The sequence below is a fragment of the Girardinichthys multiradiatus genome, chromosome 19 (assembly GCF_021462225.1).
Source record: "Girardinichthys multiradiatus isolate DD_20200921_A chromosome 19, DD_fGirMul_XY1, whole genome shotgun sequence".
In the NCBI taxonomy this organism is placed as follows: Eukaryota; Metazoa; Chordata; class Actinopteri; order Cyprinodontiformes; family Goodeidae; genus Girardinichthys; species Girardinichthys multiradiatus.
In genome coordinates this window covers 37,649,878-37,677,474 of record NC_061811.1, presented here as the reverse complement: position 1 = coordinate 37,677,474, position 27,597 = coordinate 37,649,878, and the positions used below count along the sequence as shown (strand labels likewise).

General features: G+C 41.0%; 1 protein-coding gene across 3 annotated transcripts; it reads right to left on the bottom strand.

Moving 5' to 3' along the window:
• Positions 1 to 225: 225 nt before the first annotated feature.
• On the bottom strand, positions 226 to 27,597 carry tbpl2 (TATA box binding protein like 2). Of its 3 annotated transcripts, none has more exons than XM_047345710.1 (8): positions 27,442 to 27,597; positions 26,196 to 26,385; positions 21,543 to 21,765; positions 15,238 to 15,325; positions 15,066 to 15,157; positions 14,439 to 14,606; positions 1,542 to 1,636; positions 226 to 463 (listed from the first exon to the last, which is right to left on the bottom strand). In XM_047345710.1, exons 1-8 carry the CDS (start codon positions 27,493 to 27,495, stop codon positions 387 to 389), a joined length of 987 nt encoding a protein of 328 aa, XP_047201666.1. In that variant the 5' UTR covers positions 27,496 to 27,597; the 3' UTR covers positions 226 to 386. The 3 variants fall into 3 exon arrangements, with proteins under 3 accessions (XP_047201666.1, XP_047201667.1, XP_047201668.1); XM_047345711.1 differs by having other exon boundaries at positions 21,543 to 21,759; XM_047345712.1 differs by having other exon boundaries at positions 26,202 to 26,385.

Here is a 27,597-nt window from a genome sequence, read left to right as displayed (position 1 = left end):
AGAGGAGAGAGTTCCAGGATGTGGTGGATCTTAAAACTCTTCTAGAGAGACTGGCCAGCTGTCTCCATTTCCAATCAGCACCCTTTAGGAGCTCTGCAAAAACGAACACATTAGAAACCCAGAGGACAGGCCTTGGGCCGTAACAAACTCACAAACTCTCCAATTGTCAGACGACAGCCCTTCCAACTGCTCCACCCCCCCCCCAAAAAAAAATAACAGCTCAGGTCAAGACTTAGAAGATAATTTATTTTCTTTCAGGAAAGTCAACAAACTAAAACAAACTTCTTTATGCTTTTTCAGCCCCAGCAAAATTAAGCTGTGACATTGAATTGAACAAAGACACATAATACATCCATTTATCTATTTACACGAGAACAAAAAGGCTTTCACTGCTTTTTGAAGACTTTCAAGATGGGATAAATGTTTTCAAAGGCTTCATAGATCTCTGCACGTTCTTTAGCTCCTGAAAGCCAACAAATGAAAAAAGACATTAATATAAAAGGTTCTATTACATGGTCAGATCAAATTAAAATGGTTATTAGTACATTAAAATATTTCACTTCACAGTAATACTGATCTTAATTCTTTTAGTCACAATCAACATGTTTGGCAAATGTGAAGGGACATAAAGGTAATTAGTTTAGAAATAATGAATACTCATTCTATTTAGTTTCAATCAGTGTTGGGTCAGTTCATTCTTAACAAGAACTAGTTCTAACTTTCAACTCAGCCAGGTTAAAATGTATTCATGATCAGATCAAGTATTTAAGCTTATGCATCAATCCCCAATTAACATCAAATATGCAATCATGTTTGTAACCTGCCTTTTATCAGCTTTATTCTCTCCTGTTTTCATTGCTCATAAAAACTGTATTTTAATAAATCTAAAATCCCAATTTATCCACCCTTGTTCAGATATTTTAATGCTTTTGTTTTTCCTATAATTTTGGTAATCGTGATCAGGTTAAAACAACAGGATTCTCGCTCCTCTTTAATAAAATACATCATTTGTTTCAGTAGCAGACAGAATCTTTAATGATGTAAATTTAAGACATCTTATTTCAGCTTCTTGCCTGTACAATGGTCTGAGAGAAAAGTTAGTGTAACAGAACTATTAACTTGTAGTTTCTTCAGCTTGTCTCTGCATTTCCAGAAATAATAAAGTTAGATGGAAAAAAACGTCAACTTAATATATTAGTTTGGATGTTTATGGGTTGAGCCTTCAGTTCACATTGTTATATTTAAATCAAAGCCGAAGGCATTATAGTACAATTTAAAGAGAGGGGGAAGCATGCATTATTAATATTGGGTCCCCATAAAATGCAAAAAACAGTCAACCACCCTGCCTTTAGAGTAATAATTGTGCCACTTTTATGTTAAAATAAGATTCGCTCACTTAAGGTTCATCATGTAAGAACATAATAGTTCATTTCAAAGTTCTCAAAGAGTGCACTCCATAAATGAATGTGTTCATTTGAATTGATTCACAAAAAATGTTTCTGATCATACATCACAAAATTCTTATATAAGGATTTCTTTACCAGTCAGAACCACCTTCCCAGATACAAAAATGAGCAGGACGATACGGGGCTTCACCATCCGGTAGATTAGTCCTGGGAACAACTCAGGCTCATAACTGTGAAAAGAACAATCACATAGTGGTTAGAGGAAGAACAGTAAGTAAGATATTTAACCAACAACACACTTTAATGCTACTAATGGGCAATTCTTTATAATTTTTGGAAGAAAAACAATTAAATGTTCAATAAAATCACAAGTTGCATGGTTATAGGTGCCCCTGTTGTTCATACATTGTATAACCCTTTGGCAAATAGGACGACAGCCTTCTATAACATTTCACAAGGTTGGAGCATGCAGAGAGAAGGATCTCTGACATGATCTTATTCAAAGTCCTGAGTCCTCTCCCACAGGATTTAGGTATTGCGACTGAGATGGTCTTAGAAAAAAACAGATTTTATGTCTTGTAAAACAGTTCTCTGTATTTCCCCCCCCATTACAATTTTCTTCTGATTTTCCTTATTTGTCACTTGGCAAAGTTAATGTAGGTTAACACAAAAAACTGTTTTCAAATGATCATTTCATTTAAGGGGAAAAAATGCTACTTAACCAGGTTTTCCCTGTATGAAGCCAATTGCCACCTGGTTGTTCCAATCTTGGCAAGTGATAACTTGCAGTGACTAACATCACTGGGCTCATGGAGTTAAGACCAGAATTTATTGGGGCGTTGGGACCGCTTCATCCTGGGAAGGCTCTGGTTGGCGGGCTTGCTTGGACCAGGTAGATCACTCTTTTGTACATGGCCCCCTTTCCGGATGGGAGTTGTTGGGGGCTGGGGTCAGGGTAGGAGGTCGGGGCCAAGGTCACTCTGGCTCGGGCAGTGACGGCAATAGTCTGGGCTGGTGCTGTGGCGGTCTGCCTGTCTCCACCTGGACCTGGGAGTATAGAGTATATAGGGGAGTGTGAGTGAGTGTACAACGTCCATTGTTGTGTGTCTTTACGTTGGGTGCGTAGGTGTGAGTTTTTTTTGATGTGTACACATGAGTGTGCCTGTTTTTGTGTCAGATTGGGTCTTGGGCTGCTCCCTCTCCTGGATCAGTTATTTCCTTGGCCGCACTCCCTGCTGGTGGCTGCCCGCTGGTGTGCTTGTGGTTCTAGGTGTCCGGGCTCACTCCCGGTGGCTGTTTGCCAGGGCCTGGGCCCTGTTTGGGAAGTGATGTGTCCCGGAGTCTCTGGGTCCATGGCTGGATCTGCTCGGGCGTAGACAGCTGCTGGTGGGGCCTGTGGGCTCGTCGCTGCAGCTCCCTGGGGGTTCTGCACTGCGGCCGCTGGGTGGTTCCCCTGGTATTGCGGTAGTCCCAGCGATGGTTCTCCTGGGGTTCCTGTGCTCTGGGGGGCCTTTGGATGTCTATGGCTCCGATCTCCTCCGTATCTGTTCCATGTCCAGGGGGGCAGGTCTGTGGCTCCTCACACTCGCTGTTGCATAATTTTATAGTGAAATCTTGTATACACAAGTGCGCTCACAATCAGACCCACAGGTGTTTAGATTCAGGTGTTAACAGACACAGATGTTTCATCTTGAGCCGTAGTTATCACTAAATACATCTTGCATTCATAAGTACACCGTGCACTTTTTGGTAACATTGCTGTTGTTATATATGCATTACTGCAGGTGTAGAAGCAATCTTCTAGGAGGTTATCTTATAATCTCTTCATCTTTCCTTCTACTCCATCCTTTTCTCCTTATCTCCCTTTTTCCTTTTTGCCACACCTCTCTTTCTTGCTTATTTTTTTTCTTTTTGTTTCTGTCTCCATGTCCATAACAACTGAAATAATCCCAAAGCAGTTTCTAATAAACTTTGTTTTAGAAATATCAAGTATAGCATTAAAGCGTTAGCCGCAATGCTCCACTTGTGAAAGTAAATCTGTTGGGCTTCTTCTTGGCACTCTGACAACAATTCTGAATGCTACTCTGCTGGACAGGACACTGTAAAAAAAAAAAAAGAAGAAAAATCAGCGACATTGGAGGGTTTTCAAACATGAATGGTCAACCCAAAGCATCTCAAATGGATTTTAATCTGGACTTTGACTAGGACACTTATAAATATTATTTTGGACCCATTGAGAGGTGGACTTGCCAGCGTGCTTTGGATCGTTGTTGTGCTCCATAATGAGCTTGAGCTTAAGGTCATGAACTGATGGCCGGGTGTTTTCCTTTAGAATGTTCTGCTGGAGAGCAGAATTCATCATTTGGTTACAGCAAGTCATCTAGGCTCTGAAGCAGTAAAGCAGCCCCAGGCCATCACATTATCACCACCATGTTTGACTGTCGGTATGATGGTTTTCTAAAATGCAGTATTAGTTTTAGACCAAATATATATATATATTTACAGCAGTGAATGTTTTGAATTATCCTTTTCAAAAACCTGATTAAACAGCATTGTCATCTTACGAGTAGAGTCCAAATGTCCAGCTTTTCCAAGTGTTTATGATGCTTTTAACTCTAATAATGTTCTCAGAACCTTTGGAAGAGAAACAGGCCCACAGTATCACAGATCTTCCACCATACTTTACAGTGAGAATGAGTGGCTTTTCCACTCATCTTCTACCAAACCGATCGGTAGTGTTTTTGCTGAAAAGCTCAATCTGATCAAAGAATGGACTTCTAGTCCCCGCACAATTTGGCAAACTCCACATATTTATGTTTGTGATGGTCTGAATCTACTTCATTTCCTGGCATCACCCCCAAACAACTGCATTTTGACATTTATTGAATTAAGGCAGCAAGAACAAAGTTCTTTCTGGCCAACATTTCATACTTTACAAGAGCTCAGCAACAGAACTTTTGAAAAGTCCTTATATAGATCCCTCACATTGCAGCATTTGTATATCATTATCATTCACCACAGAAGAAAAACGTTTTGTTCATATGATGCATCAAGAACAAGTTGCAAGAATAGACTGTCATTTTGTTCTTGCAGCCCGAGAGAGTGAGCAAGTTTTATGTTCTTGCGGAGTATATAAGTCTTAATGCTTGTTATGGAGACTTGGTGACCTATATAGATGCCACTCTTTGCTGCAGTTCTCCGACAATGAGATTTGCAGATTTATTTTACTCTCACCAACCTGCTCATAAGGAAGCTCATTGCATTTGTCAAAGAAAAACAAAATACATCTTTTCTTACAAGATCAGATTCTCATAATTATGAGGAAAAAAAATCTTATAATTACGAGATAAGATCTCATAATTATGAGAAAAGATGTCCGTTTTGTTTTCTTTGGTTAATGCTATGAGCTCCTGTCTGCTCTCTATGTGTGCTGGAAAAAATATGGATCATTGTTAGGGCTGCAACTATTTGTAGATGTAATCGATTACGTCGATTATAATAAGCACAAAAAGTGTGAAACCATTTGCATGTAAACGGATGTAGGTCAAGGAAGACGTTTTGTAGTCCTTCATATGCGCTCAAATCTACATGGATAAGGATGTACAAATGAAATGTGCTTGAACCCCTGAAAATGAACAGTTTCTGGATTTTATTGTGCATACAAAGGCTTTCTGGATTTAAACGTATGCAAGTGTTTAAGTAGAAAATCCAAACAAGTCTTTGTACATGAGGCCCCTGGTCTTGTTCTATGTTTTTGACACAAAGTTAAACTTGTACAGTCTATTTCTGATTGACAAGACAGCCACCTTTACATCTACAATAGCAAGAACCTGCCATAGGTCCCATGATAACATGCTAAGCTTTTTAAGAACTTCTTTCAGCATCATGCAGTCTGCTATCAGAACTTGCTTGGACAGCCAGACTTACGCATGGGAGTGTTTTTGAATATTGTTCACTTGTAGATCATTTTCCTGCTTTACAGATCTGATCACTCTGTGACAGTGTCCTAAATTCCAAGCTCCTGTTCTCTGTATCCATGCTCCGGTGAGTTCTGGAAAAGACTCCTTGCTGCTCCATCCATGAGCCTCCCTTCTTTTCCCTTCTCCAGCCCTGCAGCTCTGAGATTACCCCGTGGAAATACCAAACCATTTGTCAGGACCCACAGCCATGGATTAAAACATCAAGATGCGGTACAGACTTTTCTGGAACTTTCAAAATACATTGCATTTAACCTACTTCCAGCACATTTGGAAAAGGGTGGGGGGATAACAGCTGACTTCTCATGATGCCACTGGCCATATACAGGTCCTTCTCAAAATATTAGCATATTGTGATAAAGTTCATTATTTTCCATAATGTCATGATGAAAATTTAACATTCATATATTTTAGATTCATTGCACACTAACTGAAATATTTCAGGTCTTTTATTGTCTTAATACGGATGATTGTGGCATACAGCTCATGAAAACCCAAAATTCCTATCTCACAAAATTAGCATATCATTAAAAGGGTCTCTAAACGAGCTATGAACCTAATCATCTGAATCAACGAGTTAACTCTAAACACCTGCAAAAGATTCCTGAGGCCTTTAAAACTCCCAGCCTGGTTCATCACTCAAAACCCCAATCATGGGTAAGACTGCCGACCTGACTGCTGTCCAGAAGGCCACTATTGACACCCTCAAGCAAGAGGGTAAGACACAGAAAGAAATTTCTGAACGAATAGGCTGTTCCGAGAGTGCTGTATCAAGGCACCTCTGTGGGAAGTCTGTGGGAAGGAAAAAGTGTGGCAGAAAACGCTGCACAACGAGAAGAGGTGACCGGACCCTGAGGAAGATTGTGGAGAAGGGCCGATTCCAGACCTTGGGGGGGACCTGTGGAAGCAGTGGACTGAGTCTGGAGTAGAAACATCCAGAGCCACCGTGCACAAGCGTGTGCAGGAAATGGGCTACAGGTGCCGCGTTCCCCAGGTCAAGCCACTTTTGAACCAGAAACAGCGGCAGAAGCGCCTGACCTGGGCTACAGAGAAGCAGCACTGGACTGTTGCTCAGTGGTCCAAAGTACTTTTTTTGGATGAAAGCAAATTCTGCATGTCATTCGGAAATCAAGGTGCCAGAGTCTGGAGGAAGACTGGGGAGAAGGAAATGCCAAAATGCCAGAAGTCCAGTGTCAAGTACCCACAGTCATTGATGGTCTAGGGTGCCGTGTCAGCTGCTGGTGTTGGTCCACTGTGTTTTATCAAGGGCAGGGTCAATGCAGCTAGCTATCAGGAGATTTTGGAGCACTTCATGCTTCCATCTGCTGAAAAGCTTTATGGAGATGAAGATTTCATTTTTCAGCACAACCTGGCACCTGCTCACAGTGCCAAAACCACTGGTAAATGGTTTACTGACCATGGTATCACTGTGCTCAATTGGCCTGCCAACTCTCCTGACCTGAACCCCATAGAGAATCTGTGGGATATTGTGAAGAGAACGTTGAGAGACTCAAGACCCAACACTCTGGATGAGCTAAAGGCCGCTATCGAAGCATCCTGGGCCTCCATAAGACCTCAGCAGTGCCACAGGCTGATTGCCTCCATGCCACGCCGCATTGAAGCAGTCATTTCTGCCAAAGGATTCCCGACCAAGTATTGAGTGCATAACTGTACATGATTATTTGAAGGTTGACGTTTTTTGTATTAAAAACACTTTTCTTTTATTGGTCGGATAAAATATGCAAATTTTGTGAGATAGGAATTTTGGGTTTTCATGAGCTGTATGCCACAATCATCCGTATTAAGACAATAAAAGACCTGAAATATTTCAGTTAGTGTGCAATGAATCTAAAATATATGAATGTTAAATTTTCATCATGACATTATGGAAAATAATGAACTTCACAATATGCTAATATTTTGAGAAGGACCTGTAAAACCCCCACCTTTCCAATGGTCCCATCTCTTCTACGCGGGTCACCCTGGGGCCTGGACAAAGAGACACAGCGTGCCAATGTCTCTTTGCTGGCAAACAGACATAACTATTCAACTGGATCCGAGAGTGTCATACGATCATCAATCATATGCACTGAGTTAAGTACTAATGAATTACTGTTGAAAGAATCCGGTATTCATTCATAAAAAGGGGTAAATTAAGGTCTAAGCGTGGCTAGACTTTTCTCTTTGAGATTTACAGAGATTAACTGTTTCTAGAGAGTTCCCAGCACGATGCTGAGTGGAGCAGTTTCCCGGTCTGAAAGAAGGACAACAGGAGCCGCATCACCGTGGTTATGGTAACGTGCAGTTTGGTGGCCCGACAGAACAGCCGCCACTCCCCACAGCTAAGGAGGTTAGCTGTAGCTAACAGTTTGTTGACTGTGGACGTTTTTTCAAACTTCGCCGCACTGGACAGCTTTTCCTCAGCATGGTCAGAGGTTAGATTTGGGCAGAGAGATTTAGGATGAAATGATCTGAACGTTTTTCATTTTATGAAGTTTGGTTTTGTTTGTGTTAGCAGGCTATCAGCAGCACACGTGCTTAGTTTTGTGTTCTGTGTTTGTGTGTTTTTAAAGTTAAGACAAACTTTAAAGGGGTGATTTTAAACAGAAGATTCATCATATTGCGCTTATGCGTTTGAACCCTTTTATTGATGGTATCTTTAAAGGTGTGTGTTTGATTCTGGTGCTAAGCTATCAGCTTCTTTTGTTAGCTTTAACTGCTAACAGCTAAGAACACGTGCTTGCCTGCTAAAGAATATTTACCCAGAAAGGTTGTTAGTTTTCAATCTAGTAAATAATATTTCTCTAACATTATTTTACTAAACTTGATAACTAAGTAAACACCATTAAACCCCATTTCTCCAGAAAGATTTGGCTCTTTTCCAAAATATTTCCTTAAATATTTTACCATTTCCTTAATAATATTTCTTCAAATATTATTTTAATAAATAATGGCAGCTAATGAGAAACCATTGAGAATTAGTCATCCAGAAGGTTGGTTTTATTCAGCAGATCATTCTTTAAAACATTATTTTATTAAAATAATATTTTATCTGATCTTGCATTGTAAATGGTTGTTTGAAGATATACCAATAATTGCCTAAGTTAGTTCCAAGACAAACTTAACTTCACTTCCAGATTCTTCAAGATAATCCTTGGTTCTCAAACATAAACATTGCATGTTAATGTTGCATCACTCTTTCGGTCATGATTTTCAATTATCTTTAATCAACTTGTATATATTGTACATAGCCCATTAGTCTTCGTTATTCTTTAATTCTGCTTAGTAGTTTAGTTGGATTGTTTTAGCATAGTAGAGAGTTTGTTGATTGAAATATGTTTGAATTTGAGTTGACTTATTTTTGTTAAATTCTTGTATTTTAAGAAATTGTGTGAATTCATTCCATGTGTGGGCAGAGTTTTGCTGTTCAATAATGTCAGAGCTTGGCTCATTCTTTTCGATTTTGTCCTAATACCATTGCCTTAGTGGGCTGGTATTCACAGGACAACCCTTAACAGACCGAAATATTATTTGATAAAATATTTAAGTATTAATATTAAATATTAAATAATATATTCAGATTCATAGTCACAACACATTGCTCACTGAGCTGTCCACCCTCCAACACTACATGTTCAGGTGAAGCACTGCCGCTTAAGGATCACAAAGAGAAAACGTCAGCACTGTGAATCTCCGTGCTACCCCTCCTGCCAAATTCTGCCATTGTGGGGCAGATTTATCACCTCCAACAAGCTATCATCCACCACCAACAGAAAGCTACATCAGCCTTGTCCTGCACTACTCTCCTTATCTTCCTCCAAACAACAATAACCTCTCTTCCTCAGTGCCAATCCAGATCCCTCCTGCAGTTTCAGTCTGTATTCTGCCTTGTTTTGTACATATTCCAAATAAACTGAAACTGCTGTTCAGTCTCCAAAATTGCGTCCACACTTGGAGTCGGTAAGGCCAACATTAGGACACAGAAAGGCATTTGTCCAATGGCATCTGTTTCTTTTAAAAGGGTATTTTACTAAAATGGTATTTATTCTCATTACTTAAATTTCTCATTGATAAACAGATTACATATTAATCTATCCAAAAATGTTGGAAAACAAGCAAGCCATCATAAGATCGTTATGTTTGTACACAACTGTACATTACATGATTCAATTGTGCCATTAAACAAAAGTCATATTTAACACTTTTATGTAAAACTTTGTCATGTAAGAATTGGGGGGTGTGAATACTTTCAGTGAGACGGATGTGGATTTGGAAGACAAAGAGCACCAGTCACCTGCTTTGCGCTGGATGTGATTCTGACCTAAATTGATATGAGCTCGCTTTGACGCAGGTTCTTAGCCTACAATGATCAAGTTGTTGACGTCAACATAAATCTGAAGAATAGCATGGAGTGACCAGAAGAGATCAAGATTAATCTGTGGCAGAGGAGAAGTAAGGTTTTATCTCTACAAAAAGACGGTCTGAGGTCGGACCTATCCGACCCCACAGCCCATCTCCCTGGAAACCAATCAGAGTAATCTATGGATTCCTCCTCATATCTCAATATATTAAATATCACTGTGACATCATGTTATCTGTTGTGTAAAACATGTAAGCATTGTATGACACATCGACTTCTCCTCAGAAGAGCTTTGTACAACCGAGCCCTGACCTTTATTAAATGCTCATCACACAGAAGAAGTTTGTATCTGTTTCAGATCAATGAACAAGCAGTTTTTTTTAAACTGAACAGACTCAACATGTTAAACAGTCAACACACAAACAGGGAGATATTTTGGATTTAATCATTAAGGGTCTAAATATTTCTAACTTCTCTGTAACTGATGTCTTATCTGACCACTTTTCTGTTATCTTTGAAAGCATCATTTCCATCCACTTAATTAGGGCAAAGAGATACACATTTTAAGGACAGCACAAGTGAAACCTTTAACCAACTTTACTGTTCCACTTCAACTTTGCCCTGTAACATAAATGGTAAATGGACTGAACTTATATAGTGCTTTTCCAGTCATACAGACTTTACACTAGAGCCACATTCACCCAATTGCACTCACTAACGCTCACACACTCATACACCGATACGCAGATCGGTAGGCAACTTGAGGTTAAGTGCCCGGGGGCACATCGACCTATGTCAGGAGGAAGCTGGAATCGAACCCACAACCTTCTGATTGCAAGACGACTACTCTTCCTACTGAGCCACAGTCGCCTCATAGTAAACATAGTAAATGAGCTGGTAAATAACTTCCATTGTGAAGTTTCAGACATCAATGATTTAAATGCTCCCATTACAGTGAATGTTATCAATGATAAGAAAAAAAAAATCTCTGGAGAAATACTCCACCTGTGGGAGGTGAAAAAAGTTAGTTTTGAAAAGATGAACAGAGGTGGTGAAAGACTGAACTCCAGGTTCACTGTAACATTTATAAAAAAAGACTTCACAGATATAAATTACAACTAAAATTACAACTGTTGCCTTGCAGCAAGAAGGTTCTGGGTTCGATTCTCAGCCGGGAGTCTTCCTACATGGAGTTTGCATGTTTTCCCCGTGAATGCATGGGTTCTCACCGGGTACTCCGGCTTCCTCCCACATTCCAAAGACATGCCTGTTAGGTTAATTTGTCTCTCTAAATTGCCCTTAGGTGTATTGATGAGTGTGTGCATGGTTATTTGTGTGTTGCCCTGCAATGGACTGGCAACCTGTCTAGGGTGTACCTCGCCTCTCGCCCATAGACTGTGGGAGATAGGCACCAGCTTCCCCACGACCCACTATGGAATAAGCGGTAGAAAATGACTGACTGACTGACATTAATAATGCTCATGCCTTGTTTACCACAGTTGACAGATTAACAAACCCTACTGTGTCTGTAACATCTGAACTACATTATACCAGGGCCTGCAATGCATTTGCTAAGATCCTTACTGAGAATATATTCAGAAAATTAGAAGAGTAGTCTGGAAATCAATACTAAGTCCAGCACCACGGTTGTGTCCAGTCATAACAAATTTGGCCATCCCCTAGGCCTCCTCCTGGGGGAGGCGTCCAGGAGGCATCCATTACAGATGCCTGAGCCACCTCAACTGACTCCTCTCGATGTGGAGGAACAGTAGCTCTACTCCAAGCTCCTCCCGGATGGCCAAGCTCCTCACCCTATCTTCTAAGGGAGTGCGCGGCCACCCAGTGGAGAAAGCTCATTTCAGCTGCTCATATCTGTGATCTCTTCTTTCGGTGATGATCCAAAGTTCATGCCTATAGGTGACGGTAGGAACGTAGACCAAAAGGTAAATTGAGAGTTTTGCTTTTCGGCTCAACTCTCTTCACCACAACAGCCCGGCACAGTGTCCTCATTACTGTGGTGACCGCACCGATCAGTCTGTCAATCTCCTGCTCCATTCTCTCCTCACTCATTAGCAAGACCCCAAGATAACTGAACTCCTCCACTTGAGGCCGGAGCTCTCCTCCAACCTGAAGAGGGTAAGCCTTTTCCGGTCGCGAACCATGGCCTTGGAGGAGCTGATCCTCTTCCCAGCTTCTTCACACCCAGCTGCAAACCGCCCCAGTGCATGCTGTAAGTCTTGGCTAGAGAAGGCCAGCAGGACAATGTCATCTGCAAAAAGAATAAACAAATTCCACCGGTCCCCATACCAGACCCCTTCTGGCCCTTGGCTGCTCCTAGAAATCCAGTCCATGAAAATTATGAACGGCACCGGTGACAAAGGGCAGCCCTGCCAGAGTCCAAAATGCACCATGAACAGGTCCGACTTAGTGCCGGCAATACGGAACAAAGTCTTGCTCCGCTTGTATAGAGACGGGATGGCCCCTAATAAAGGCCCCCGACTCCATACTAGTATGTGAAAAAAATAGCACCTTTAAAAAAAGAATAATCAGGAGTTGCTAGTGCAAAATTACAGGCCCATGTCAAATCTCCCATTCGTCAGTAAGGTCATTGCAAAAGCTGTGTTTCAACAGTTAAATTCCTTCTAAAAGGCCAGCTGCTTTGACGTCTTCCAGTCAGATTTCTGTGCTAATCACAGTACAGTGACTGTCCTTGTCAAGGCGTTCAACGGCATCCGTACAAATGCAGACTGTGGAAGAACCAAAGTTTTGCTATTATTGGACCTCAGCACAGCATTCAACACGGTAGATCATGGTATATTACTAGAGCGACTCGAGAACTGGGTCGAGCTTTCTGGTACAACACTTATGGTTCGAGTCTTACTTAAAGGACAGGGACATTTTTCTGTTAGTTGGTAACTTTACGTCATAGTTGATTAAATCACCTACGGGATTCCCCAAGGTTCCTTCTTTGGGCTCCGTCTATTCAATATCTACATGCTCCCCCTAATTCAGATCATAACAACTAACAAAATAAGTTACCATATCTATGCAGATGACACACTATATGTATATATAGATAAACTATACATTGCAATGTCGCCAGGTGACTATGAACCCATTCTAGCGTCGGCTACATGCATAGAACAAGTAAAGGTGCCATAATTTTTTTTTCAGTTGAATAAAAACAAAACTGAAGTAACTATTTTTATACCAAAAGGTAAAGCAGTCAAGAGTTAGCACTCAGCTTCAGTTATACAAATAAACTTGCCTGCCTAACAGGTCTGCATTTGGTCTCCGTTTTGCTTGACCTAGCTTTAAAAACTGGAAAAAAACTACTTCTAAATAGAATACGGTAACTCAAATATATTCACAATGTACAAAAATGTCTCGTCATAGTAATAGAACAGTTTAAACAGCAATGTATTAAATCAGCATCGGAAAACAGACATAGGCCTAAAAATGACTTAAATTTAAGTACCATCCAACTGTGGCACAATGTTCTTTAAAAGAATGTTTGGACATTTGCAGACCGTAAACAGATTTCTACACTGTTTCTTGAACCTCTTTCAAGGAAACAACTCTCCCACTTTGTGTCCACAGTAAGAGCGATGACACTGGCATGTATTGTGTAGCTTTAGACTTTATTTCTCAGGTATACTGAGGAACAATTAAGAACTGTGAAATTATTAGTTGCTCAGACTTTCTCTGGATAAATGCGTGTTTAGTTAATTTCTCCAGAGTCAGTCTTCCTGACGTCAGTGATTCTCTCTGACATGCTGGATTTCAAGTTGGGGAACAAATACTGACTGATGGTGGGCATTTCTTGTCCTCTTACTGATTGGAGCTAATCATAGTTTGTTGGGTTCTGCTTCTCCACCTGAGCTTAGAGAACTGAGCACAGGTTGAAAATCAATGTTCTGATCTTTGGAACACTTTGAATCATATGTGCCTTGTGATGCAGCGCTCCATCATGCTCACAACATGACCCAAATGCTCCTCAGTTGTTGGAAGAAGTTGCTTTCGATGCATGTTCATGGGCAAATAGGGAGGAAGCTCACTGCCTTTGGAAAGAGTCAACCCTGCACATGGATTATATCAGGATGTTTTACTCTTGGTACCACACAGGACTCTCTGCTTCTCACCTTTTTTTTCTTCAAACAAATCAGATGGATAACTTGTCAGAAAAGACAACTTTACACCAGTTTTCTGGTGTCCAGATCCCTTCTTTGTGTCTTTTTTGGACAGAAGTGGCTTCCTTGCAGCACGTCTTGACACAAGGCTGAAGCTCCAAAAAAAATAAAAAAATCTTCATTGTGCGTCTAGTTGCGCTGCAGCTTACTCCTATGCTGTTTTTTTTTTTCTGGACTCTTGGGGAATTCTCAACAACTGAACCTCTTACTTTAAAATACTTGATCCATTTTTCAGCTGCTACCTCCTACATGTTCAATCATTTTGGTCCAACCTGCTCATAGCTGCACACTTTTCGTTGCAGGTAAACATTGCTAACATGAGAAGACAATATCAATCACATCTGCCTATCTTAAATAGCAATTAGTCTGCTTAGATTGATAGAGCGATTTCAGCTGGACTCTTACAGTGCCACCTCTGTTAACAACATGACAATACTGTCAAAATCCCACTGGCTCCAATTACTTATAAAAGAACATGTGAAAGGCTGTTTGAGACTTTTTGTACCTGCTGAACTGTTGGTGAGTGAGAACCAGTCCTTCAAGTCTGATGGGGAAGCAGACGTCACAGCTGGCCACCATATTCTGAATCTTAAAGTCAAGAAAGCGGGCAGGGAAGCCAAGTTTCTGCACCACTCGGGCATATTTCCGCGCTGCCAGGCGGGACTGCTCCTCACTGCAGGCACTCAAACACACAGAGACCAGGGCTTAGAAACAGCCTTTAAGTCATTCTGGAAACACGTTTCCTCTAAACAAAGCCATAATATTCTAGATGTATCAAAATGACAAAACCTGTAAACCGTTGCCAAACAGAGAAACTTTCTGTGTCTTCAGTCCACATTGTCACGTGTGCAATATTATTTGAATGTTCATCCATCTCTACATTATCTTTTTAATTCTTGATACTACATATTTTCCACTACAAACGCTTCCACGTTTTCAGCTAATAAAACCTTAGAGGCAACATTTACGGTTTTAATGAATTATTACACACATTAAGAAACCCTTCAGATTCTCTTGCAAACCACAAACAAAATGAAACATGTAAAAGTAAATTAGTTTCAAATCCAGTTATAAGCTAAAAATATTCAAGCCTTTTTGTCCTACCTTAATCCAGAAGAACAGACAGACTGACCTCTTGGCCCCTGTACAGACCATCTTCCCTGAGCTGAAGATAAGTGCTGTTGTTCGAGGCTCACGGATCCTCATGATTACAGCTGCAAAGCGCTAATAGGTGAGTGAAAATAAATAAATAAATAAATAGAGACTGAAAATGAGAAAGTAAATAAAATATCAGAATTGGGTACCTTTGGATTGTACTCTGCATTTCTGGCTTGCAGGGCAATAAACTTTAGATCCAGGGGACATCCCAGGTTAACAGTGGAGACAATGTTTCTGCACCAACAACAGAGATTACAACAGTGCCTTGCAAAGGAAAAGTATAAATCCTGCTTGAACCATCCCACATTTTGTCTTTATGCAACCAAAATCTTTAATGTATTTTAAGGGTGTTCAACTTGTAAACTCAAACACCACGTTTATAATTTTGTCAGGTTTATTTCACCAATCTGCCGTCCCCACGGCTCAACCAAAAAACATCGCCACAACCCCTTTTTATCCTCTCGCCTTCCCCAGACTCTCACAATAACGCCTTCTCTCCCAGAGGTTTCTCTTTAAATAAAAATTAACAATAAATAAGAGGTTTACTTAAGTGCGTCAAACAGGGAATGGTTATCAGTAACACAAGTGAGTTAAGAGTTAAGATCCACTGTACCAGTAGTGAGCTCAGAGTAGAGCGTAGATAAGAACATTGCATTAATACCATCTGACATGGCAAGGGTTTCTCCAGCCAATGTGCTTCTTACCACACGTCTGATTTTCTTAGATTGCCAAAACAGAGGGGAGAATTTTCCTGTGTTTTTTTCCATTAGGACAATTAAGGCCCCTCCTTGTGTATCTCGGTCTGGAAGATTGCCCAGTGAAGCATCACTGAAGTTAACTAAACTCAAGTTATTACTGTTGCCCAAATGTTGAAACTTAAGTGTGACCGTCTCCGACTTGAGTTTGCAAATCACTTTGTTCACATCATGTATGGACTGAACAGTAACATTCTTAATGTTGTGTGCCAGGCTACATGTGTCAAACATAACATCTGGTCTAGTCTGTTTTGCAACCCACAAAATCTGTCCTATTTTGGACCTTAGATGTTCTCTCTCTGTGTCATTTAGTGGGTTATCTCGCTGTACAGCTCGGGCTGCCTGTAAATGAACTGTTTGCAGGTTGTCAAAGTAACTATGCTGATGCACCTGCACATCACCCAAAGTAGCAATGTCCATCCCCACGTAAGAAAAACTCTCATGCTCTTGAGGTCCCACATGAAAAGCAGACTTAAGTACAGGAAAAACAGTCATAAAGTGGTCTGAACCTGCCCAAAGAAAATCATTCACATGACATGCCAGTTCTCCTGTGTTCTCCTGTCACTTTAGACTGCTCATTCTGCCAATAAAACACTGCAGGATCAACTTTTGACATTTTACCACCAGTGTTCAGCATAAGTTCTTTGACCTTGTTGTACCAGTAGGGGGAAGCGTCCGCAAGTCCATACACACATTTCTTTAGTTTCCACAAAGCATTATCCATGCCCGCTTCAGGTGGGGGATGAATGTAAATGTCTCTTGAGAGTTTCATACCCTGCAAAAAGGCAGACTTAATATCCATACAATGAACTTTCCAGTTGTTTTGACAGATCACAGCCATCAGCAGCCTGAGTGACGCCGATGCACATGTGGGAGAATGTTTCTGCAACTCTTGAATATTGACTTCAAAACCTCTCGCCACAAGGCGGGCTTTGGGAATGATACCCTGTGAAGTTTCTTTCAACATACAGACCCATCTAGTTGAAACACATTTTTGACCTTTGTCTGTGACCTCCTCGTAGACACTATTTTTCCAGTTTTCAATCTCTTGCTGTTTAGCAACATCAAATAAGATGTCTTTGACAATGAATACATAAGCATCTGTATTTTCACATTCAGTGTGAAGGTTATCAACCTGTGACATATCTAATGCTTGTTTTTGTCCCTCACTGCCATCTGGGTCAAGATGCTGTACATTGTACCAGTTTTTGTATCCCCCCTTGGCTTTCCCTGCTCTACCTAAGACTCTGGCAGTGTGCCGAGTACCATCATCTGTTAGTAAATGTGACTCTCTGACCTGTTCTCAGTTTAATGTAAGTAGAACCCTGAATATTAGTTACATCACGCTGTGTTTCAGTGTTTGTTTCATTAGTCTGTCTGAAATTTCTTTCATCTTGCTCTGTGCTCTCAGTGATTTGTTCTTTTCTATCAACACTCATTTCATCATCTGAACTCTGACATCAGTATGAACCATGTCTTCATTTTCTCTATCATTTTCAGTAACACTAGGCAGTAGTGGTTTATCCTCCCTTTGTACGTTCACTTTATTTAGCCTGGACTGATGTACTCGGACAAGAATCCCATTATGTCTTATGAACACTACAGCTCCATCCTGACCAATAACTACACACCAGGGCCCTTCCATTCTGTACTATCTGCTCGCTTGTAGTACACTTTGTCACCTGTCTCATACTTTTCATCTGTAGGCCTTAGCTGCTTGCGCAATGTTAAAGTTAATGTTAAAGTTTTCTGCCATGTCTCTTATTTCCTCATTGTTGAACTCTCCACCGTTGTCTGTGTAGATCCGTTTGGGAGCACCTTGTACACTTATCAATGAATGAATGAACGGGTGGACGATCTCAGAGGGTTTTCTTGGTCCTCACAATGTTTCCAGTGCTTAAGCCTGTGAAATGATCGATGATGTGCAGATACCATACGCCTAGTTCCAACTCATGTAAATCCATTGCCACCGTCTCATTGCATTCTGAGGTTAAGGGCAAACCAACACCAGGCCTGGGGTTGGTCCTGCTGTATCTCTGACATATCTCACAGTCCTGAATAATCTTCTGTAAAATAACTGAACAGTCTTTGCCAGTATTTCCAGAGCTGTGAATGAGCCTCTGCAGACGATCTGCAGAGACGTGGCCAAATTGCTTGTGCAGCTTCAGGAGAACTTTTTGCTTCTCTTTTATAGACATCCCTGCTGTGACAACAAGGGCTTCACTTTCATTGCTACTCATTCTCGTAGTTTCATCTCTAATGTCCACACAATAGTGTACTGAACTAGTGCACTCAAGAGGAATGTTTTGTTTGAACTCTGTCATTCTCCATATCTAAAACAGTTCCAGCTCTCTTTAAGAGACATTTTGCTCAGCAATAATGGAATATCTACAGAAACTACTTGTGTCTCAATATGACACTTTGTTTGTCCAATCTTGGCAGGAAGTTTCACTTTTCTGTTGGAGTGTACCACCTGACCATCTCCAAATCTGAAAGGTCTGTAGCTTGGATATTCTTTTTGCAGCAGTTTATCGATTTGGCTTTGACTCAGGTCTTTTATGTAACTATCCAGCCACTTTTCACCACAAACAGTACGTGTGCAGGCAGTGTCAATGATAGCTGATCCAAGTGATTCAGTCAGAACAATCTCAGAGTCCGTCATTACTTTAGTAAACAACGTAATGTTTTCCTCTACATCTTCTGTCAGCATCACTTCATTTCTCCAATGGGGACAGTCTTTAGCCCAATGGTACATGCTCTGACAAATGGCGCATTTTGTTTGTTTACCATATTTGTCAAGTATATTTGTACCTTGCTGTGGCGGCCGCAGTCTGTTCTGTGACAGGCAAATGCTCCGTCTGAATTTCCCAGTGGTCTTTGCTCTGTAAATAAAATGGCATCTTGTGTCTTGCTGCCATTGCTTGGTGCGCTGGGTTTTCAGGTCCAAGTCTGTAACAAGTCTCCAAATACTAACTTCATTTTTCCAGCACTCGTATGGCACTGGCCTTGTCAAACTTCAGCGGTACTCTGTAATTGGTAACCATCCTCTGCTACCATGTAAACTCAAACACCATGATTATAATTTTGCCAGGTTTATTTCACCAACCTGCCATCCCCACAGCTCAACCCCAAAAAAACATCATCGCCAAAACCCCGTTTTATCTTCCCACCTCCCCCAGGCTCTCGCAATAACATCTTCCCTCCCAGAGGAGGTTAACATAACTGACTCCCAATTTGTAAAGTAATATTATGATTGATCAGTTAATCTAAACCAATTTTCTTCGACATAAAGCAACTTTATTCAATTTTTTCAACTTCTATTCTATACGTTTTTGTAAAATAAATATGCTCTTTAAAGTGGAACTTAAAATGTGTGGCAACTGTGGCTCAGTGGCCTCAGGTGTGGGTTCGATTCCAGCTCCCTGCTCACACTGTACCCCTGGGCAAGGCAATTAACCACAAGTTGCCTACTGCTCTCCCTGTCAGCGTATGATTCTGTGCACATTTGTGATTGCAACTGGGTAAATGTGCCTCTAGTCTGAAGCAACCCAAGTGCTCAGTATGACTAGAAAATCATTTTATAAATTTAGACCATTTAGCATTTATGTTGGCAGAGGTACTGGTTTGTCTGCCTTTACCCATAAATGAACTTCAACAACACCCCATTCTTAATCCATAGGGTTTAGTATGATGGCTGCTCACCCTATGACAGCTTCATTTCCAGGAATTTTTGACCAAGTTGTGAGGCCAAACACTGATGTTGGACAACAGAGGTGTTAGGATCCTGAAACATTAGGAGATTACAGCAGCATTATTTTTTAATGTTAGAATATTTGGGAGAATATTGCATCAGTTTTTTCAAGCTGGATGAGTTGAATTGGTTCTGGTTGCCTTGTGGGACTACCGAGGCAGCTAACAGGTACCGTGATGCCAAGGGTGCTGCGGCCCTGGCGGTAGCAGAGGCAAAAACTCACGCCCATGTCAGGAGTTCATGAGGCCATGGAGAAGGACTACCAGTTGGTCTAGAAGTGATTCAGGCAAACTATCCGCTGCCTCAGGAGAAGGAAGCAGTGCTTCATCAACATTGTTTACAATGTTTGACAGAACTGACCTAATTTTAATCATGAAAGCAGGTCAAAATGACAAATGTTCTATTACATCCTTTACTTAAATAGTAATGAATACATTTCCATGCACATATCGCTTTAACTGCAAGCAGCCTCCACATTAACATATACAGGTACAGAGTTGATCTGAACATTTCTATAAATACTTATTCCAGGGAAAGAGATCAATCCAGGGGGGTATGGTCCACCCTGGAATAACACTGGTCCCCCAGATGTAGTAAATTGTTGGTTTAACAACTGAAGCTGAGTTGTCCATGCATCAGCAAGCACTCCAACTGTTATTGTACTTTTGCTCACGATGCAGTACTTTCAAAAGTCTGCAATATATACTTTCGAATTCCTTTTAACAGTGTGATTGAAATGCGCCATGGTTACCCAGTGTTTATGTAAAGGTTATTTTTGGTGTAGTTTGAATCATTTCCATTTGTAACTTTTTTTTTTGTACAAAATAACTCCAGTTATATTAAAGAATAAAACTATTGACTTGTATGCTGTGAATCTTTAAATGTTAATTTCTAGTCAGTCTGAAATATAAATTTGTAAAAATAGACATTAATGGTCCATGATCATAGTAATAGTAACCAGAGCATTTTTTATTTTCAGTCATTGGTTTTGATTTTGGTGCCACCCTGAGATTTTTTAATGGCGCCCATCCACAAAACATTTCTGCATATACCTCTAAATTAACAGGTAAATAAAATTTCAGTATTCTGTATTCTCTAGCTGTTCTGTTTCTGGCCTCAGACGTTTGTTAGAAAACACTAGAGAATAAACGGTACCATGAAGACCAAGGAACACAATAGACAGGTCAAGAACAAAGTTGTTGACAAGTTTAAAGCAGGGTTAGGTTCTAGAACAACATCCCAAGCTTTGAACATCTCAGAGCTCTGTTCAATCCATCATTTGAACATAGAAGATGGTCCAACTGCAGATGTACCAAGACATGGAGGTCCACCTAAACTGACAGTCTGGGCAAAGAGAACATTAAACAGAAAAGCAACTTAGAGGCCCATGGAAGATCTGGAGGAGCTGCAGAGATCAACAACTCAAGTGGGGGGATCTATTCAGGACAACTTTAAGTTTTGCACTCCAGAGCTTTGCCGTTTAAAAGGAAGATTGGTAAGAAAAAAGCTATTGTTGAAAGAAGTCGTGCCATAAGCCATGAAGAAGACAGTAAACATGTGGAAGAAAGTGCTCTGCTCAGAGACAATTTAGGTTTTTGAAATAAACCATAAACATGTAGGGAATGATGAGTATCAATTTTTGTCCATAACACACAATGACACCTTGTAAATTGAGACAATCGGTTCTGCTTTAGCTTAAAAACCTTGTAAAATATTATATGATATTAAGAAACACTATACGGCTCCACGAACATCTCCATGTATTTATAAGCTGATGTGTTCTAACATAAACTTTTCTAACCTTTTAATCTACGTTTGTCTCTGCTGCCCCAAAATGAGAATATCCTCCCTGGGTCAACAAAGTCTGAAAATGTGAGTTTTACCTATTGGCATAAAAGAATTAGAATTTACTAAGAATGTATCTCAGCAACATTTCTAAACTTACTGCAACTGCGGGATGATTCCTGATTTCTCTGTCACAGGGGTCATTGGGGTCATCGGGGTCATTGGGGTCATAGGACAAAATGGGGAAGCCCTGCTCTCTGGCCCCAAATCGACTGTGCTCTTCTGAAGTTCCACTGCACCCGAATCTGGCAAATTATTTTCCAGACATATGCCACTGTCCTCCAAAACGTTGAGTGCAGCATTTCGATCGGCGGCTGCTGCAGCTAGGACAACAAAAGGAAAATCCTTAGAGAAGCAACTGGCTTGTTCATTTAATTATCTTTACCAAAAACCAGGTGCTGTCTAAATCTTAATAGATTTATTTAATTAAATCTAACTGTATAGATTGGTTACGGGGATACATTGCAAATATTTTCTGCTCAATGCCAGAGTCTCTGTCTGAAAAATGTTGATATTACATTACATTGCTTTACTGAATTGTAAATCCTCAATATTTGTTCATGGCTTTCTTGAGATGAAATTAATTTCTTCTTCTCTTTATTTAAAAAAGCACTAAATAATTAATAACGACGACAAACATTTGTCATCAGTGGAACAAGGCTTGCCACCGGTGGTCCTTGTAATATTGAGGGGTGTTAAAGTGAGACATAAAACCCAGACAGCTAGAATGTAGAGAAAAATACCGTAAACAAAAACCTTAACCAACCCTCATCTCAGACATAATTCTGTAAAAGGCAGATCTAACAGGTTTTACATATTCAGCCCATTTAGTTCAAAACAAAATTGATCTAATTGCACCTTGACAGAAAAAGACAGATATGTTATATGTTGTGTTAATCCAGTAATCAATGCTGGGTGGCTCAGTCTTTAACCACGTTTTGGTAACGTTTTTTTTTGACTGGCAACCAAAAAGATTGTCATTTTTTATTGTTTGCATTCCAGTGATCCAGAGTCAAATAGGTTGTCTCCCAATTGAATGCTTTAACCAAATATGCCATTAATATGTTTATGAATCTCGATCTTTAATAATTTGGCAACTACAAAAAATATGGTAGTGGTTGGCTTTAGTGGTTCCAAAGACTCTCCAAAAGGCATCGCCAGGGCCCTGATATTGTGTTTGTATTGAGTTTGGGAGTCACAAAACAAATCTCACATTTTTCCACCTGAATTCTCACCTCACAGTTGACCCAGTCACATTCAATGTATTTGACATTTTTTCCCAGTTTTCCAAGGACATCTTAAATTTCACCTCTTCCTAATGTGTTTTCTTGTTTAGCTGAATGGCATTGTAAAGCCTCGTTATTACTTTAGTGCAGTGGTCCTCAAATGATGGCCCGCAGTCCACATCTGGCCTGCGAGCCATCTATATCTGGACTCCTGTCTGCAGCCTTCGTTCAGTCCGTATCCTGATGAGGGAAAACACGTATGTCTTGAATCCAAAAGCTGGATGTTGATTCAGTCTGGATTTTCCAGGTCTGAAAACAGTCACTGTGTGACTTTTGTTTGGCTTTTGGTTGTGTCCTCTTCTTGGATGTGGGGTCATCGACATTTGGATTGGCTGAGCGGCGATGGTAGAGCTGAGCTGGATAATGTTTCTCCCTGGGCTATTGTTGCAGCGGTGGTGATGTGGCGTGTTTGTGTGGTTTTGGGGGGCGTGGCAGGGGACGCCCAGGGTGCTTGCCGCTGGCCGGAGACCTTTGGCTGAGTGAGTTTGTCCCATCTTGGTGTGGGGTCGGGAGTTCCATTGTGGCCGCGTTGCTTGGTGGTGTCTGCCCTGTTGTGCCTGTGGGCGGGGCTAGGGTAGCATTGCGCGGCCCCTTGCCTTACTGTCGCAGCACGCTATGTGGTGGGGGCAGGATGTGGCTTGGGTGCTTGGACCAGGGCTGTATGTGGAGCTTGCATTGAGTGGGTGTGGGTTTGTCGGCTTTTCGGGGATGGAGCTCACCTGTGGGGGTGTGCCCCTGTGCTGTGGGGAGGGGATTCATGGCTTTTAGGTTTGGAGTTTACACCATGTAGACCCCCCTTTTGTACATGACCCCCCTTCTCCGGATGAAGGATAGGGATTGTTTAGGACTGAAGTCGGGGCGGGGGGTCGGGATCCAGACCGGGGTCGCTCAGGTTCAGGGACCAGCCCAGGCTAGCCCAGCCAAGGTTCAGGTGCTGGGGCGGCCTGCCTGTCTCCACCCCCAGAGGGAAGGGGACCACCTCCTGGGTCCGGGGGCTGGTTGCCCCTACGGGGTATTAGCACCTGGACCTGGGAGTATAGATCATGTATGGGGAGTGTGAGTGAGTGTACAACATCCATTGTTGTTTGTCTTCACATTGGGTGCGTGGGTGTGAGTGTTTTTATGTATATGCATGAGGGTGGGAATGTGTGATTGTGACTGTGTGTGCCTGTTTTTTGGGTCAGGTTGAGTGACACAGACCGACTCAAATGAGGGGGCCTATTTCCTCCCCACCACACTACGTGCCAGTGGTTGGTGTCTCTGCCCACTGGTGTAGTTGTAGTTCTTGGTGTCCGGGGCTGGGTGCTTTGGTGTGTGCCGGTTCACTCCTGGTGGCCGCTTGCCGGGGCCAGGACCCCTGGGCTCTGTCAGGCTCTGTTTGGGGAGTGATGTGTCCCGGGGTCTCTGGTCTCTGGGTCCATGGCTGGATCTGCTTGGGCGTAGACTACTGCTGGCGGGGCCTGTGGGCTCGACGCTGCAGCTCCCAAACTTTTACGCAGCTGTCTGCGTAAAGGTTTGTTTTATAAATATCAATCAGAGCTTTAAAGCGCTAGCTGTAATGCTCCTATTGTGAAAGTAAATCTGTTGGGCTTTTTCTTGGCACTCAGACAACAATTCTTAGTGCTACTCTGCCAGACAGGACACAGTTGAAAGAAAAAACAAAGTTAAAGAAATGTGGGCCTTGAAGATTTATAATTGGGTACCCCTGCTTTAGTGGTACTTTCCCTCCTTTTGACCTTCCAATTACTGCATACAATTCCTGTTTTGTTAGTTTAGAAATCAGCTCCTAGGAATAGGAACTTTTTTGTATTGATTTCACCCATCTCTTTTTCTAGGTTTGTAGCCCTTCCTGAGTTGAAGGAAAGGAAGTAAACGTGTTTAAATCCCATCCTATTAGGTTTGCTGTGCTCTAAATTGTCCAGATGGATTTCCTGAAGGAGTGCTATTTGAACTTTTTATGTTTAGACTAAATTTCACACATCTTAATTGGATCAAGTACTCCATTTATATAAAATTATAATATTTTTGTGGATTTCATCTAGGCCAGTCTCTCTTTAGCATCTTTAAAAGGGTCCTGGCAAGCTTTCCCATTCCCACAGGAACAAACAGGGGTGTACAAGTGAACATAAAACATTTAAATTGGCAGACATATACCTGGGGATTAGATGCCCAAAATGGCTTCCTACGTAGGGGTCTAGTAAAGAAAGACCCTGGTAGAGCTTGGTAGGAGGCTATAAGGAAAAAAACGCAGTGTAGGCTGACATCCAACATGAACCATAAAAATCAGTGAAAAGGCTGTACCAGTCACCATGACTTCTATGTTGAAAACAAGCGAGTAATAGCATAGACTGAAATAAATAGTTATTTTTAGCCAATGAAACAAAATCTACTTTGCCCATTAATTTGTTGGTGGTGTTGGGGACGATCTTCTAAAGGCTTGTGGCTTTTCTTTATAGTTAAAGCTGGATCCGGTGTTGTGTAAAATTCAGTTGCCCCATATTTAATCTGTTCCCATCTGTGACCACCGTGGGCTTGCCTCACACAAGCAGATTCTCCTCAAACGGTTTGCTATCCACTAACCCTAACCTCACACAGCTCAAATCTAAACCTACAGAATAGCCTATATGGTCAAATACATGTAGCCCCCCCATGGTGTAACTTCCATGTTGTGTGACCAGAAGAACAAATCATTTCAGGAGAACTGCACAACATCGGACATTTTACACTCACAATTCCACTTTCATCCATGCGAGCCTCTGTTTAACTCTGCTGGTCAGAAGTTCGGATGCCCCCTCAGTTAAATCGTAGATTTGGGCTCCATCCTTATGCTTCACACACAACCTGGCATGTCTGCATGTTCTCTTCGTTTTTTCATAAGGTGAGGGTAATCGTGGCCGAGGATTATCCGGTGGTCTTTCTAGGTAAAACCCTTATCGTCTCTCCGGCTTTGAAACTTAAAAACGTAACTCTTATGGAGCGTGGGCAAGCCTTGGGTGACTTCCACCCCGCAGAGGATAGCGCTTTCTGGATTTATTTTCTGTTAGCTTTAGATCGGCATGAAGAGGGAGAAGTAAAACATATGGTGAGGGGTCCCTTAGCTGCGGAATAACCTTCCTGAACACCTGAGAGCAGCTCAGGGTTTAAATGTTTTTATCAGTATCTATTCTGTCTGGCCTTCAGATGAAGTTTGGAGCAGTTTATTATTTGTTATAGTTTATTGTTTTATGTTATTTCTATTAGCTTTATGTCTTACCTTATTGCTGTTTAAGTAAACCAAATGAGATCCAGATGATGATGTACCAGATTTGAATTACAATGGTACTAGGGGATGTTTTGAAATTAGCAGACGACAGAAAAAGACTATAGTTTGTAATAATTTGACTTTCAGAAAAATACAGATTTTTTAAAAGCACTCTTGTATGCTCCTGAGCTAAAATTCCAAGGAAAACAATATAGCCCTGTGGCACCTGTACTGATAGAGCTTTGGTTGCTGAGGTCATCAGGCAGGAAGCTGAGGTCCAGGTCATCTCCCAGCTTGCCACTTGTTTCAGCCCCACCCGATAGGTGGGTGGAACTCTGTGCTTTGGAGCTTGATGCATGTGGCTGTTGTTGAGAGCTTTGGAGACAAAGGTCCTCCTCCACCAAATAGCTGGAGTCCTGTAGGAAAACACAGAGCAGATTGGCTACAGTCAAGGGTGTAATTTTGGGCCTACCAATGGAGGATGGTGGGGTTATTTATTTATTTATTTATTGAATCATTTCCTTGGGTAAAAGGAGTCGAGCTAATTTGGCTCTACTGTAGAAATACATGTGTTTCTTTTACTTAACTTTCCTGGTTTCTTTGTATTTACTCTGCACCTTTTCTGTTCCATAAAAGTTAATAAAAGGCTTTCATTTTTTCAATCTTTTTACACATATGAATAATTCCAGCTAAGAGCTCCATCACGGAACAAATGAAATTATAAAGTAGAGGGACCACTAGGGGGCGCTTTTAGGGTCTTGAAACATTGGGGACATTAGCCCAGGCCCTAAATGGTTTAAGTTTCATAAGACAGCAGCCCAGTTTATAAGTCATTTAAAAATCAAGCTAATACAGGACATGTAGAACCAGTTCTCTGTCTTGGTTGGGCTTTCATTGGATGTAAATTATTGTGAATCAAACAAAAAACCTTTACAATAATTTGACTTGGTTTTAATTTTACATACACACACACACATATATATATATATATATATATATATATATATATATATATATATATATATATATATATATATATATATATATATATATATATATATATATACACGTATATTATTAAATATTAAAAAATATATATTTTAATAAAAATCTCTTAAAGCTCCAAAATCAGTGCACTTAAATCTAAGGTCGATTCTTAAAATATTTTTCAGTGTGAGCTGCTTTTGCAATGAAAGATGATTTTACAGGTCCTCTGTTTATTTAAAACCTGCGCCTGAAATGAGAGGAATCTTCCCATTTAAAATATTTTTTCTTGAAAACAACTGTTTTCCTGCTGTTTCAACAGGGCAAATACCATTACATTGAGCTAATGTTTCACTTGAACACAAAGGCAAGTTTGGCCTGTGAAACCACTTAAATTTCCCTCCCAGTTCAGTTCCAGGACCAGCACAGAAGAGCTGAAATCCACTTTTCCAGCACATTAAGATTTAAATGTCACAGTTTCTACTCACATTTGCAATAGAATCATCAAAGTAGCGTTCCAATGCTAAATCATCCATGATCATCTACCATTTGAGCTAATCAAGATGTCAGGACTACTTCTGCACATAGCGAGCTGCACAGCTGCAACCAATCACACACACTGAACCTTTTCACTGCAGAAGCTG

Excerpts from the sequence above, each read along its gene's own strand:
- tbpl2 (XM_047345710.1), bottom strand. The coding sequence starts at position 27,495 with ATGATCATGGATGATTTAGCATTGGAACGCTACTTTGATGATTCTATT. Across the intron at positions 21,766-26,195 it reads CCAAAGCTCTATCAGTACAG|CTGCAGCAGCCGCCGATCGA; the intron begins GTGCCACAGGGC and ends TTGTTGTCCTAG. Across the intron at positions 1,637-14,438 it reads ACTCACCAACAGTTCAGCAG|TTATGAGCCTGAGTTGTTCC; the intron begins GTACAAAAAGTC and ends TTCTTTTCACAG.